Source organism: Salvelinus sp. IW2-2015, linkage group LG18 (genome assembly GCF_002910315.2).
Source record: "Salvelinus sp. IW2-2015 linkage group LG18, ASM291031v2, whole genome shotgun sequence".
Classification (NCBI taxonomy): Eukaryota; Metazoa; Chordata; class Actinopteri; order Salmoniformes; family Salmonidae; genus Salvelinus; species Salvelinus sp. IW2-2015.
Genome location: NC_036858.1, coordinates 11924049 through 11940054, shown reverse-complemented (window position 1 = coordinate 11940054; position 16006 = coordinate 11924049). Strand labels below are relative to the sequence as shown.

The 16006-nt window shown below is 44.0% G+C and overlaps 1 protein-coding gene across 1 annotated transcript in view; it reads right to left on the bottom strand.

Annotated features, from left to right (window-relative positions):
* The window catches only part of itga3b (integrin, alpha 3b), a 57743-nt gene that overhangs the window by 15880 nt on the left and 25857 nt on the right, over positions 1-16006 (bottom strand). Inside the window, exons 2-11 of the mRNA XM_024008458.2 lie at positions 9571-9698; positions 8387-8469; positions 6088-6337; positions 5810-5908; positions 5249-5453; positions 4331-4524; positions 3308-3396; positions 1781-1917; positions 1483-1572; positions 1327-1394 (exon numbers count right to left, since the gene is read on the bottom strand). Coding sequence (XP_023864226.1) covers positions 1327-1394; positions 1483-1572; positions 1781-1917; positions 3308-3396; positions 4331-4524; positions 5249-5453; positions 5810-5908; positions 6088-6337; positions 8387-8469; positions 9571-9698 — 1343 coding nt within the window. The remainder of the gene's footprint in view (positions 1-1326; positions 1395-1482; positions 1573-1780; positions 1918-3307; positions 3397-4330; positions 4525-5248; positions 5454-5809; positions 5909-6087; positions 6338-8386; positions 8470-9570; positions 9699-16006) is intronic.

Genomic DNA, 16006 nt, shown 5'->3' with positions numbered 1-16006 from the left:
TTCAGAGGAAACACCAAACACCTGGCGACCAAGTCAGCGTGCATGCGCCCGGCCTGCCACAGGAGTCGCTAGAGCGCAATTGGACAAGGACATCCCTGCCGGCCAAACCTTCCCCTAATCCAGACGAATTGTGCACCAGTCGCGGCCGGCTGCGACAGAGCCTGGACTCGAACCAGGATCGAGTCCAGTGCGATGCAGTGCCTTAGACCACTGCACCACTCAGGAGGCCCCAATTTCAATTTAAGAGTTCAGAAACATCTTATCTAAACACTTAGAAAGAAAATTACTCCAGTCATCATTCACCATTCAGTTACTATTGGGCAAATTATAACCAAAAACAAACAATAAATGCATCCAAAGAGTTTGTAGAGTCACAAGCGTGATGTAGTCATGGGACCAAATGCTACTTTATTACACTGTAAGTGAATTTGTCCAAGTACTCATGACTTATTCACACGGRGAGACCAGAAACATAAAGTGATTTAATAAAAAAATGTAAAAAATGTACCCCCCTTTTTTCTCCCCAATCGGTAGTAGTTACAGTCTTGTCTCATCGCTGCAATTCCCGTACAGACTCGGGAGAGGCGAAGGTCGAGAGCCATGCGTCCCCCGAAACACAATCCAACCAAGCCGCACTGTTTCTTGACACAATGCACATCCAACCCGGAAGCCAGCCGCACCAATGTGTCGGAGGAAACACCGTACACCTGGCAACCTGGTCAGCGTGCACTGCGCCCAGCCCGACACAGGAGTCGCTACTGCACAATGAGACAAGGATATCCCTGCCGACCAAACCCTCCCCAACCCGGACGAGGCTGGGCCAAATGTGCGCCGCCCCATGGGCCTCCCGGTCACGGCCGGCTGCAACGGAGCCTGGGCTCAAACCCAGAGTCTCTGGTGGCTCAACTAGCACTGTGATGCAGTGCCTTAGACCACTGCGCCACCCGGGAGGCAGGTCTTTCATTTTTAAACGGTAAAACAGATAAGTATGAAAATACCCTCAAATAAAAAGTAACATTCTGTACTGTCACCTCATATGAAACGTTTGATCTCAAATCCAAAATGCTGGGGTATAGAGCCAAATTTAAAACGTTAGCTTCACTATCCAACACAGGAGGTTGGTGGCAACTTAATTGGGGAGGACGGGCTCGTGGTAATGGCTGGAGCAGAATAGGTGGAATGGTATCAAATACAAATACTCCCCTTTTCATTTGCTCCGTTCCGGCCCTTATTATGAGCCGACCTCCCCTCACCAGCCTCCTGTGCTGTCCAAATACAGATAAAGGCGAGTGCATTAGTCCGTATTAGAAAGGGAATGCCACTCACTGATGTTTTTCTTGAAGTCTTTGTTTCCATTGCTGAGTGTGTAGGAGAAACACACTGTCACAGTCACACTGTAGAAGACATAGAAGAGACATTAGTCAAATAACAGCTGACATGAATTTACTTCATACAGTGTGATCTGAGAGGAACCTTTCTCACCAGGATTTGTTTCCACGGGGACAAAGGTTAGGGTCCACAATCTTTGGCAGCACGGTGAAGTTCTTAGAGAGATGGATAACTGGACGAGCCCTGGAAATGAACCGTGTCAAAAGATTACTCAAAGAATAGGAACACATAGACAACAATAAAGATATTACTACCAAGAGAAGACGTGCTGGAGAGACAGATGAAATAAAGTGAGACACAAACAAGATCCTGGATGAATATATCCAAGTTTGTAATGGCAGTTTTAGCTGATTCAATTCAATACATACTTTATTCATTGTCCACAACTTACCTGAGCAGAGCGATGCGGTCATCCAGAGAACCAACCAGGAGGTCAGGGTAACTGTTCTCATCCATGTCCATACCTCCACTGATGGAATAGCCAAAGGTCTGGAACCCACCACTACCCACTGACTTCCCCTCAATAACCTATAGGGGGCAACACGGACACGTTACAAAACTACATAGATCACGATACAGTATCTTTCCCCCATTTCCCTGCATTCAACTCTGTTCTCCCCGTCCTTTTTGGCTTCATAGCAGATAATGTATTGTGCATTACTGGGGGAATATTAATGAACTATGAGCTATTCATCTATAAAATGAATCAAACCAGTCTAATGTACCTGTTTTCATCAGATTGTCAAACAAATCACTTCAAAAAGTAGGTTACCTTCGCACGTTTATTCAAAATAATTCCAGCATCCGAACAGTGCACTGTGCACCCGCCAACTTTCCTTCAATTTACAAATGGCTGAAACTATCTCATTGGAGAAAGCATTGGAGCGAGCGAAACAGCGCCCCTCTGTCTTACTATATGTAGCCCATGTATCTGATGCTGTCTGGCCAAAAAGAGTATGACATGCCATACTCTTTTTGGCTAGAGCGCATCAGATACATGGCCTACACATACATGTCCTCTGCCTCAACGATGAGGGCAGTATTATCAGCAGCACCTGTATTTTTACTAAATAAATGCATATCGTATCCTCCTAGAGAGTCTAAGGGCCCGAGACTAGGTTTCTACTAAGCTATATGGAATTGCTTTAAGATGGTCATACCAAGGATCATTTAGCTATTTGATTTTGAATTTTAGGACCCCTGCAGGTATCCCAAAAAAGATCTAAAAACATTATTTGACCTTGCTGCTATTAGCCCATAGAAACGCAGCGAATAACAGATTCATCCATGGGAAAAAAGATAGTCAAAAATGTAATCAAAAGGAAGTATGTTTTGTAATGTCTGTCCTATATCTGAGATATATAGGACGGCCAAAATAAATCAGGAAAATAAATGAATCAGGAAAATAAATAAATCATTTTTACCCGTATACTTTTTAAGTGGAAATGCCCTATTCACTTCCATTCAAGTTCCGTGACACTTGTGGGGGTCATAGAGCAAAACGGACACCACCACCGTGTTCGTGAGAATCTCATATTTCCATAGAGGGGTAGCCCAAACCGCGTGTAGCCCAAACCATTCGGACTCTACCAATGTTTTTGTGAGAAGACCGATTTTTAAGGATGTCGCCTGGTCTGACAAACACCGCTGTAGCTCTGCCACCTTCAGAAGGCCGACATTGAGACGCGGACCATGCAAAAAAACAGATATCTCTAGTTTAAAAAGGCGGATTATTTATTATATATACAGTTATATACCTTTCTTTTAATGCCCAGCTCACGAGGCCCTATGAGGATGTGAGGCCTGAGGCAATTGCCTCTTCTGCCTGATGTTCCAATTTGTAAGTCGCTCTGGATAAGAGCGTCTGCTAAATGACTTAAATGTAAATGTAAATGATGCTAAGTATGCCAGTGTGTACCTGACTAGGCTCCTCAGAGATTCCCTTCTTGCTTCCCATCCAGATGTAGACATTCCCAGTCTCATGGAATGGGGCTCCTACTGCAAAGTCTATAGAGGAAATATAGGCATTGGAAATACATGACCATACATTTTGATAATGACCAATTAAGTTTGCTCAAACAATTAATAATCTGCATATTTGATGCATGTAATACATGAAGTAAGTAGTGTGTAGAATACCATCTCTGATAGGCAGAGAGCAGAGCGAGAGCAGAGAGGAAGAGGCAAAGCGTTTCTATGGGCTTATTTTGGACCTAAGCTTGTCGCCTGCCTTCCCGCCTTTTGGAAAACGACTCCCATTGTTAGGGCTGAGACATGAGCATCTCATCATTATTTACAGATCTCTGCCTATAGTTCCAGTGTAAGCCCTTGTGCTGGCTGTATTCCGCCACTAGGTGACAGCATCATGACAGTAGAAATGATTTGAATGGCCTGCAAAGCCATTTGTGACGTTCCTTGCTATCTGGAATCCTTGGGATGTCCAACTCTGACGTCACCCCATTGAAGTTGACATTTAAAATGGTTTAGGTAAGGGTTAAGGTTAGGGTTAGGTAAGGGTTACGGTTAAGGTTAGGGTTAGGGTTAGGATAGGGACATCCCAAGGATCCCGGATAACCCATTTGTGACCTGTCTGATTACACCAATGCTATTTCCCTCTAGTGAGACTGTAACATTTAACAATGCACATCCAACAATAACAGTCTGAGCTTGGATCAGGAAGTTAACCATGATCCTCTTCCTCTTCTACGTCCTCATTGCGGTACCGTTCAAATTCTTTAAAAGTGCATCTTTCCTCCTCCCCTCTTTGTAGAAATCACTGATTAGAATTGACCGGACAGGTGAAAACCACGTGGTGGAGCCCTTATGTTCACCTGTCCAATCATGTGAAATCAGTGATTACTTCAAGTAAAGGAGGAAGGAATTATGCCCTTTTAAGGAATTTGAACAAGGCCCAAAAGGTTACCCGTTATGGTAGGCCTACCTTGGAATCCATCTTGGTTGACGTCGCCAATGGCTGCCACGGCGAATCCAAAACCAGATGCCGTAGGACCCTTCAGTACCATGCTAGGTGTCTTCTGGAAAGAGCCGTTCTCATTCATGAAGACGTACACCGCTCCTCCCTCATCCTTCTGACGGTCAAAGTAGAATGGGGCACCTACGATCAGGTCATTCCAGCTAGGATGGTGAAAATACAAAATTGCCCAGACAAATATTAACACACAACCGTACACATTCTGTATCATTGTAGCATATAGCACATGGATCATAATCATTATATGGTTTACCAATCATTTTACCCACCTTATTCTTCATTCTTATTGGCTTTAAGAGAGGGCAACATAGCCTATGACATGCTTTATATCTTTTGGCTTGTCTTTTGTACAGCCCAAATATTTTTGTGTTATTCTGTGTTATTGTGTTATTCAGTATAATCTTTTTCTCGGACATGCTGACAGACCATGAACACAAATGCTCAAGGTTTTATTCATGTATTATGAGAAAGAGAGAGCACACATGCCTCAGCCATAATGTCATGTCAGATACCGTATCAGAGGTGGTGAAACGACGAGGACAGCCTCTCCAATTCAACCACTACAGTACAGTATTCTCTGCATCACTGGTCAGGTAGAGCGTGTATTCCAAATAGTAGAGGGAAAAGCTACAGATGACGGGCTATCGGTAAATTTGCATTTTATTGAGTGATATAATTCAAACTCAATCAGTCCTGTATCAAAAGAATAACAAACTGTTCTCAATACTATTCTCAAAAGATTAGCATATGCTATTCTTTTGCCTCCGAGTTTGCTATTGTTTTGTTCTAGATAATCAAGCTTTTGGCATATGGCACACTGAGAGACGCACTAAAGCTGGGGATTTCCTATGGACAGTGATGACATACTTGTCATTGTTGAGGTCGGTGACAGCTAGGCTGTTCCCAAAGTACGAGCCCACTTGTTCTCCTGGGATGATGAACTCGATCACCAGCCCTGTGTTGCCCTTCTTAGCCAACATCACTGAGCCCTTGGATTCATCTCTGGGAGACCCCGTCACTACCGTGAAGTAGTCTTGACTCAGCAGCTTCTTGTCCTCATTGACAGAGTAACCTGTGGTGTTAAAACAACATTAAAACAATGTTGTAACAATGTTACAGTACCATTTATGGTAGGTAGGGCAAATCATTGCCATTAAATCATTCTACACAAAGGTCAAAGGTAACTTCCTGTGATACAGTTGCCACTATGCTAAACGGAGCGCCGCCATCTAGATAGCATCGGTAGTTCCTCTTTCTAGTTCTCTTTCAATACATACGTTCAAAGAGATGTTTATCTTTCTGAATGGGGGAGCGGCTATGTTTGAGAGCGTTTTGAAATGGAAGAGCACGAGACACTCCCTTACAGTAGGCTTCCTAGTCTACCCTGTTGATCCAGAAATGGCTCTACTAGCCAGGTCACTGATATACCCATGTAGCTGTATCGTCTGTTCAGTTGCCCAAAGTCTTTGTCACTTGAGTCCCACGAGTTTCCTGGATCAGGGTCTCTCCACGTTACATGAACGTTGCCTAGGTAACAAAGACAAAAGAGAACAGAGAATAAAGAGAATACAGTTTCACATGAACTTTTAAGCCATGACTTTCCAGAAAAGCTTCCAGAAGAAGCCTTGTTTACTATGTTACGTCTAGTCCATGAGACCAGGCTGTACAGAAGAAGTCTTGAGGCTGTGACTCCTTTTGGTGCCCACCTTGCCACACGTAGCTGCCCACAGAGCCGATGTAGACGTCCGTGTCGGTCATGCCCCCCGAGATGCCCATGTTGCACAAGCCCTCCAGCTCCATGTCGAAGTTGGGGTTGCACACCTCRTAGCTGTAGGCCTGCCACTCGTCGTTGGGGTCGAAGGTCAGGTCATTGCCCCTGACGTAGCACTTCCCCACCATCCGCCGCTGCTCCTCCGCGCCCCCCTTTACCACCTTCACGTAGCGGTGCCCGCAAGCCTGGACACGAATTAGACATTACAACACAGGAGTGCTATTTTGATCTAGTAAGTGGTATAATTGAGTAAATTTGTACATTTTTTACAGTAGCAGGTGTAATAAGATGAGTTTGCTGTAAAACCTTAGTGCCTATGTCAAATGTAGGGTAGGGCTGCTCATTTGAATTTCCTGTCTTTATATGTCAATTAAAACATCGTTTTTGTATTTAATATTATGTCTTTATTGACCAAACAACAACCTTTTCTTCCCATACTGTTGCATTGTGGCAATATCACTGCAGTGAATCCTGAACTGTTAGTGCARCTGAACACTGGGACACAGAACATATGCAAACCAAATACATGGTCAAACAGCAGGCCAGAGACTCTGAATATGTGACCTACAGTATGTACTAACTTACCAGTGTTTTTCATACTGCATGTACAGTGGGGAGAACAAGTATTTGATACACTGCCGATTTTGCAGGTTTTCCTACTTACAAAGCATGTAGAGGTCTGTAATTTTTATCATAGGTACACTTCAACTATGAGAGACGGAATCTAAAACAAAAATCCTGAAAATCACATTGTATGATTTTTAAGTAATTAATTTGCATTTTATTGCATGACATAAGTATTTGATACATCAGAAAAGCAGTACTTAATATTTGGTAGGCAAAGTAGGAAAACCTGCAAAATCGGCAGTGTATCAAATACTTGTTCTCCCCACTGTATATAGTGTATTGTGTTTGTGTATTTGTATGTAGATTTCACAATGGACAATAAAATATATCATATCGTATATTGTATCGTATCTAGCTGTCTCTTATACACATCTAGATGTGTATAAGAGATTGGGGTTGTACTCATACTTCTTCTTCCTCCAAACACGGCGAGTGGAGTTAGACCAAAAAGCTCTATTTTTGTCTCATCAGACCACATGACCTTCTCCCATTCCTCCTCTGGATCATCCAGATGGTCATTGGCAAACTTCAGACAGGCCTGGACATGCACTGGCTTAAGCAGGGGGACCTTGCGTGCGCTGCAGGATTTTAATCCATGACGGCGTAGTGTGTTACTAATGGTTTTCTTTGAGACTGTGGTCCCAGCTCTCTTCAGGTCATTGACCAGGTCCTGCCGTGTAGTTCTGGGCTGATCCCTCACCTTCCTCATGATCATTGATGCCCCACGAGGTGAAATCTTGCATGGAGCCCCAGACCGAGGGTGATTGACCGTCATCTTGAACTTCTTCCATTTTCTAATAATTGCGCCAACAGTTGTTTCCTTCTCACCAAGCTGCTTGCCTATTGTCCTGTAGCCCATCCCAGCCTTGTGCAGGTCTACAATTTTATCCCTGATGTCCTTACACAGCTCTCTGGTCTTGGCCATTGTGGAGAGGTTGGAATCTGTTTGATTGAGTGTGTGGACAGGTGTCTTTCATACAGGTAACGAGTTCAAACAGGTGCAGTTAATACAGGTAATGAGTGGAGAACAGGAGGGCTTCTTAAAGAAAAACTAACAGGTCTGTGAGAGCCGGAATTCTTACTGGTTGGTAGGTGATCAAATACTTATGTCATGCAATAAAATGCAAATTAATTATTTAAAAATCATACAATGTGATTTTCTGGATTTTTGTTTTAGATTCCGTCTCTCACAGTTGAAGTGTACCTATGATAAAAAATTACAGACCTCTACATGCTTTGTAAGTAGGAAAACCTGCAAAATCGGCAGTGTATCAAATACTTGTTCTCCCCACTGTATATAGTGTATTGTGTTTGTGTATTTGTATGTAGATTTCACAATGGACAATAAAATATATCRTATCGTATATTGTATCGTATCTAGTGTCTAAGCCTATGCTTTATCTATGGTCTTAAATTGACCTTATCTTACCCTCACATGGCTAGCCTTATCAGGAACAAACTTGATGTCCATAACTCAAACTTTGGCATAAATCATGAACTGATGTCACTGTCAAAGACAGATCTGTGCGAAATGTTTTGTTAGAAGCATCTAGTATCTCGGTCCACTTTCAGTGAGGAAAGAGAACCAGAGGGTGTCCCACTCTCACCAGCACTCGACCCCCTGGCAGGTCTCTCTGGCTGGCCACAGTCACTCCCAGCCACATCCCCTCCACCATCTCAGACGAGTCCGCTGTGGGAGACACACATCACACTCATTGCTTTAAAGGGCATGCTTTATCTTAAATAGAAACATAAAGCTGTGAACTGTTGTCTTCTGCGACTGTTAATTGTCATGACCGTATAGTCACATCAGAAGTGATCAATACAAAGTTACTGGTTACCTCAATGACAAAGAATGAATAATGTATTTGATGTAATTAAAAGATTATAAAGCTTCCATATTTACCTTCTTTTTTTTTTTTTTTACATTTCCATGAAAAGTGGCAACAGAGCAGACATGTACATACGACAATGTCTGACTCTTATTTGATACTTAACGTTTCCAACTGAACAAACCCCAAAATATAACAACAGGATGTTCATCATGAAAGTAAGACACCTAGCAACAAAAACAGCAGCAGTCTCATCCAATGTGGATCAAGCCTGAACAAGTGTAAACCACAAAAATTTTACAGAGACTGACTAACATCAAAAGTGCATTATCATTCTTACTTTCAGCCTCTGAGGCTATAATTGCCTCCTAGGTGAGTCAGTCTACCATAACCTTTAATTAAGACTAATTCAATATGTTCCTACTTGGAGCATGTCTTTCAGAGATCTCAGAGGTTCATACTTGCTGGCTGGGCTTAGCAACTCAGGGCCCTTAAGGTAAGGGTTTGGGAAGGGGGGAATTTGTCTCATTTGATAGTTTAATGAGTCTACCTTTGGGAGCAGGAGGTATTCTGCTTGGTCTGGAATAAGTATGAGATAGCTAGACCTTGATATCAAATACAGGCTATCCTACAGTGTTTTTTGTATTTATTATTTTAGATACAGAGCAGTGTCAGAAAATGTCAGTAAATGCTTTGGCAAGTTTGTATGGATTGTTTTTGCAATTTTGAAAATTCCACATTGAAAATTCCACTCAAGGGTGAATCCCCACTCAGGTGAGTGAACCCAGTCTCCACAGTAACAAATGACATACAAAGCATAATTCAGTGGTTCTAACAAACACATCCTTATCTAACCACCTAAAGAACCTCCCAACCAAGCCCCATGTCACCCATTCACTCAGGAGAACCCTTTCATATAGAGAGGACAGTGCAATGACAGTGAGAGTGCCAGTACTTACTGGAGCTGACCAAGTCCATCCTTTCACAGTCGTTAAGCTCTGTGGTGACAGGACAGGAGTAGATGGCGCCCGTCTCATTGACGTTCCTCAGAGCCAGGGCTTTCTCCTTGGGTGCTCCTGACAGGAGACTGAGTACAGACAGACAGACAGACAGACAGACAGACAGACAGACAGACAGACAGACAGACAGACAGACAGACAGACAGACAGACAGACAGACAGACAGACAGAACAGACAGAAAGACAGAACAGACAGACAGACAGACAGACAGACAGACAGACAGACAGACATAACAGACATAACAGACATAACAGAGCCATAAAGTCTGTCAGGTTTATAACATAGCCTACTGTATATCAACATAGGGAACATAGGCATTCATGACAGGAACTATAATTCATGGATATTCACGATTAGGAACTATCACTCTAGGAAGTCGGAACTATTTGATTCAGAAACTATTTGATACAGCAAAACTGTTATTGTTCATCTTGTACAACAACTTGGGACACGTAGCTAGAGATGTTTGACTTCTCTTAATGATTTGGTCAGCCTTCTCTAGCCCACCCCGACCATGTCTTCCCCACAACCACCCACAAAGCCTCTGGGCTGGGAGAGAGCAACCAGATGATCTTTAACATTTCTCAGAGGGAGGAGATCAGAGTGTGGGGGAGCCAAAGCGTCAACCATGGTACAAGTCTGGACGCAACAGACAGCAGCTTAGGGAGCCAACCTTGTCTCTTTCTTCACTCACCCGGACAGCCACAACATTAGCACCAGGGTAAAAAAGCTGTGAAGCAGCCAGCGTTATCTACAAGGGAACTGACCCTGTGGCTAGCTGCAGCATTCACAGTCAGCACACGATTTATCAAACCTAATTTGTATAAATTAAGTAAGTATGTAAGCATGAGATACATTTGTATGAAATATGGTTAGCGATTAGCTAAGATGCTAACAATGAATCAATGTTGTCAATGAGGAAATAAAGCACTGAGGGGGACTATGGTCTGTTGTGAACAGTCCCAGCTCAATGGTCAAAATACTACTCCATTGCTCAGTTTTACTTTAAATTGTTCATTTTCCAAAATCAACCTTCACAAAGTGTTTACCGTATGACTGTGACATTGGGTCGTGTTATTGGCACAACTCGCTGACGTCAACAGGAAGTGGGTTGAGTGTTTTTGGTGTCTTGAGTTAAAACTCAAGTCTCACACCCATGTAAATATCAAGTCTCACACCCATGTAAATATCAGGGTTCATACCTCACTGGGAAGTAAAAGTAAACACATTGCACTGAGTGGAGAGATAGGAGCCGTCGAAGAAGAAACACAGCCTACATTCAAGGAGAGTGCTCTATGTTGAGAAATACAAAGAGAGTTTCAAAGTAAATGTCTTAAGCTTTTGAGGGGAGTGGCAGGATTTAATTTGAGGTATAGGCATTTGAAGGGAGGATGAGATAGTCCAGGTGAATATTTCAAAGATGTCCAGACGTGATAAAAATGACTCAGATAACATACAGTTCACCTTGTGAGTCACACTGTGCGTCTTACTGGTGAAAACATTAAGGGGTGGTTTGTGTGTATAAAGTGGAGATTGTGGACCGTGTGCCTGGCACCACCAGTCCTACAAAGGCCTCAGTGTTTATTCACTTAACACGACACAGGATGGCTAGCCGACCTTCTCACACACCCATATCAGGCACCCTTACTGTTTATCAATAATAACATATGCCATTTCCCAGATGCTTTTATCCAAAGTAACTTACAGTCATGTGTGCACACATTTTACCTGTGGGTGGCCCTGGGAATTGAACCCAGGCATTACAAGCACCATGCTTTACCAACTGAGCCAGCAGTCTACACATAACAGAACTATACTATGTCATACACCGGCCAAGGTGTTTTTCCTGGTCATGTGACCTGAGCAGGGGAAACCTCCGGTCTCATGTCATACAGTGACAATGAACAGAAGTCTCCCACTACTAAAYGGACCAAGGTAATTCAGCCCACATAAGACTATACAATAAACATGGCCCTGAAAGAGATATAAAGACAGATTACTGGTGCAAGGGTATCCTACGCCCAACCATTACAGGAAGTACTGGCATCCCCTCTCCCAAGAACATGGCTCTGACATACTCCAGCTACAACAGCAATCACTGCCTCATCTGAAACAGCGACGGGAGCCAATTATCCCTCCTTTCTCTCGATGTACATTATCAGCCATTAATGAATTACCTTGCCTGGGTGATGACAACCAGGGCCAATGTGACCCAGGTCTGCACACCCTGCCTCTTACTGGGACTTACGACAAGTGTTCCCACACACTGTAGGCTACTTAGGGAGGCAGAGAGACTTTGGCTCTGGGGGTCACTCAGTAGCCAGGCTGTATCTGAGATTCCAGTGACAGTCGCAGGACCGGGACCGGGACCAGACAGATATGCTGTAGTAGGACCCAGCACTAGGTTTAAAGGAAGGAGAGGAGAGGCCCACTATGCAGCAACAGGGTTGTGTGTGTGTGTGTGCTTGTGTGTGTGGTGTAGTGTTTGTGTGTGTGTGTGTGTGTGTGTGTCGTGTGTGTGTGTGTGTGTGTGTGGTGTGTGTTGTGTTGTGTGTGTGTGTGTGTTGTGTGTGTGTGTGTGTGTGTGTGGTGTGTGGTGTGTGTGTGTGTGTGGGTGGCGTGGTGGGTGGGTGGTGGGTGTGGTGGTGCGTGCGTGAAGAGTCAGACCAACCTGCTTGTGTGCCTTTGTGTGTGTGTCTGGCTGCTAAATCTTAGCAGTAGCTTGTTTGAATATATGTCTGGCTGCTAAATCTTGAGACAAGGCCACCCAAGGAGATATTCAATTGAAAAGTCACACCAAGGGTGAATACAAGGACTTATGGATAAAGTCTAAGTCCTTTATAAATGTCAAATATGGGGCTTGCTATTCCTGTGGGAAAACTCAACACCATTTACATGGATTAGCCGACCTCGACAATAACCGGGTGACAATAGAGTTATAAAACAGTAGGCAAAGTAGGAACCAGGCTGACCTTTGCTCATTGTGAGAAAGTAAACAAAGCAATACACAAAACATTGGATTCATTATTGTTGTCCAAAGCTGTGAGGAATTGGGGCACAGAGTTCACTAACCGCTAATCTGGGCAATGGGAAGCTAGGGCCAGTGAACTGCTGCAATAGCACACTACCGAACAAAACTGGATCAGTTTGACCTCATTCACAGACACGTCCCCACAAAACGGAATGTCCTCACTAGCCCTCATCTCCAGTACTGCAGCACGTGGGTCACCTTTTGTTTATTTTGGCAATTCAAACCTGCTGCTAGACAGACTTCTCACCCATAACAATTCTCACATGTAGACCACAAGAGGTTGGTGGCACCTTACTTGGGGAGGACAGGCTCGTGGTAACGGCTGGAGCGGATAGGCGAAATGGTATCAAACACAAGGTTTCTATGTGTTTGATGCCATTCCAATCGCTCAGTTCCAGCCATTATTATGAGCCGTCCTCCCCTCAGCAGCCTCCACTGATGTAGTCATGTTTTTGAAAGTCCCCTTAGGCAACATAGAGAAGACGTAAATATAGTTACTAATCGGTTGCATTGAATTCAAGTTGCTTTGCAGATTAAAGCTGGAATCCATAGCGGGGAAACAGCCACGTCCTTTTAGCGATACTACAACAACAAAGACGTTACTACACGACCCACACACACACACACACGCACACAGCACACGCAGCACACACCGCACACGCACACGCACAGGCAGGCAGAGGCACAGGCATTAACACACGTATGGCAATGCATGCGTACACACACACACCCCCACTCACACTTCCAGGCTCTTCGGGCAGGGTGCCAGTCCAGCTGGGCCGATGGCTATCGTCTACTCCACCAGACCTGTGTCAATACCTTATCACGCCGCTGTTTAGACTGGAGAGAATGGATGCACCTGAAGGAACTATGGCTCCTTTGTAGACCTGTCTCCTTGGTACTGTGTGGAGCCTGGACTTGTCATTGAAGTATTTTGCAGCATTCAGCATAAACAGGAGAAATGACCAGCAATTCAAACCTATTTTTGTGGTTGTAGTAGGATCTTCTTCCACAGAACGATGTCTTCTCCCAGGTATTCAAAAGGCAATAAGAAGTTTGATTTGAAGCGGAGTTGGGAGAGAATCGGCAGTGAATGAGATTATATTGCCCCCCATTCCAACATGTTGTAGAGGGACTGGAAGTGTGTTGGCTTTAGGTGTCTGGAAGACCAGAGGACGTTTTACCAAAAAAGACACCCGCTTGCTTTGTAGTGTCACTTTCTCCTTTGTCTGGCTATGCAGTTCTCTTTCCCTCTTTCTTCCTTTCCTCTCCCTCGTCATTTTCCCCCCTCCCCTCCTCTCCCCCGCCCTCTGCTCTCTCTCACCGTTTCTCCTCTCTTTTCTCTCTGTTCTCCCTCTTCTCTACCGTCTCTCCTTTCTCCCCTCTCCTCCTCTGTTCTAAGATGACACCTTGTCTCATGCAAGTCTGGCATAGAATGGTCATTTGTGACTGCGCAACTCTTTGGTGGAAAAGTTATCGCATTATTTTCAACCGTTTTGATAAGAATATGGTTCATTCAGACGCTCCTCCTTTCCAACTTCTTTTACTCTAAAGGTTCAATCTTGCATCGTGGAGGTTCGGCTTCGCAGCGTGATTGACATGTAAAGGGCAGCGTTCCCGCTTTAGCAGAGACTGTATCACGGTAAACGCTGCTAACGTCGGCTCAATCTGAAATGACCATTTCTATCGCAGAATCTGTAACACTCGCAACCAAGATTGAATAGAGCCCTTACATTTCAAGAATGCAGAGGGCGACGCACCTTGTGATCTACGCAATGTTTGGTTAAGGAAGGCCAGAGAGGCAACATTTCAACATGTCCCTTGATTGGAATGCAGCTCCAACCTCCTTGTTCCTGATCCAGAGAGAGAGTTGAGACTCGTTTATTAAAAGGTGATGAGCAGAGTGGGAAATATGGGTGGCCATATTGTTTCATTTTGAATAAGCGAGAGAATATCAGTGAGTGAAGGTCAAGAATAGACAACATGCCATTGTTTTTGAGCTCAGCTGCTTACAGAATACAGTGGGGTGTTTTATATTGAGATACTTTGGAGGGTTGTGTGTAATCTATCATCGATAAGGATAGCTACAATAATATCACAACCTGCTCATAAGGAGACTATTTTTATACTTTCTTTACAAAACAATTTTTTTCTGGGTGTCACATTTCTTTAATGTAGCCTATTCCTTAAAGATGGAAGGGGAAACCGGGCCATCGGTCGCCAGTGGTTATGAAACAGGAGGAGACGAGAGGAGCATCCATCATCGTAGTAAAAAAGGATCGTAATACAAACTCTGCTGTTCTGATCGCATGTGCATGATGTCCGAGGGGGGGGGGGGGGGGGGGGGGGACAGTGTCGTTGTTTGAAGTACGTCTTTGTTGTTGTAGTATCGCTAAAAGGACGTGGCTGTTCCCCGCTTGGATTCCAGCTTAATCTGCAAAGCAAACTTGAATTCAATGCAACCGATTAGTAACATTATTTACGTCTTCTCGTATGTTGCCTAAGGGGACTTTCAAAAACATATGACTACATCAGTGGAGGCTGCTGAGGGAGGACGGCTCATAATTGGCTGGAACTGAGCGATTGGAATGGCATCAACACGATAGAACCTTGTGTTTGATAACCATTTCGCTATCCGCGTCCAGCGTTTACCACGAGCCTGTCTCCCAAGTAAGGTGCCACCAACCTCTTGTGGTCTACATGTGAGAATTGTTTATGGTGAGAAGTCTGTCTAGCAGCAGGTTTGAATTGCAATAAACAAAAGGTGACCCACGTGCTGCAGTACTGGAGATGAGGGCTAGTGAGGACATTCCGTTTTGTGGGGACGTGTCTGTGAATGAGGTCAAACTGATCCAGTTTTGTTCGGTAGTGTGCTATTGCAGCAGTTCACTGGCCCTAGCTTCCCATTGCCAGATTAGCGGTTAGTGAATCTCTGTGCCCCAATTCCTCACAGCTTTGGACAACAATAATGATCCAATGTTTTGTGTATTGCTTTGTTTACTTTCTCACAATGAGCAAAGGTCAGCCTGGTTCCTACTTTGCTACTGTTTTATAACTCTATTGGTCACCGGTTATTGTCGAGGTCGGGCTAATCCATGTAAATGGTGTTGAGTTTTCCCACAGGAATAAGCAAGCCCCCATATTTGACATTTATAAAGGACTTAGACTTTATCCATAAAGTCCTTGGTATTCACCCTTGGTGTGAATTTTCAATTGAATATCTCTTGGGTGGCCTTTGCTCAAGATTTGCAGCCAGACATATATTCAAACAAAGCTACTGCTAAGATTTAGCAGCCAGAACACAACAATAGGCACACACAGGTTCTGACTCTTCACGCACGACA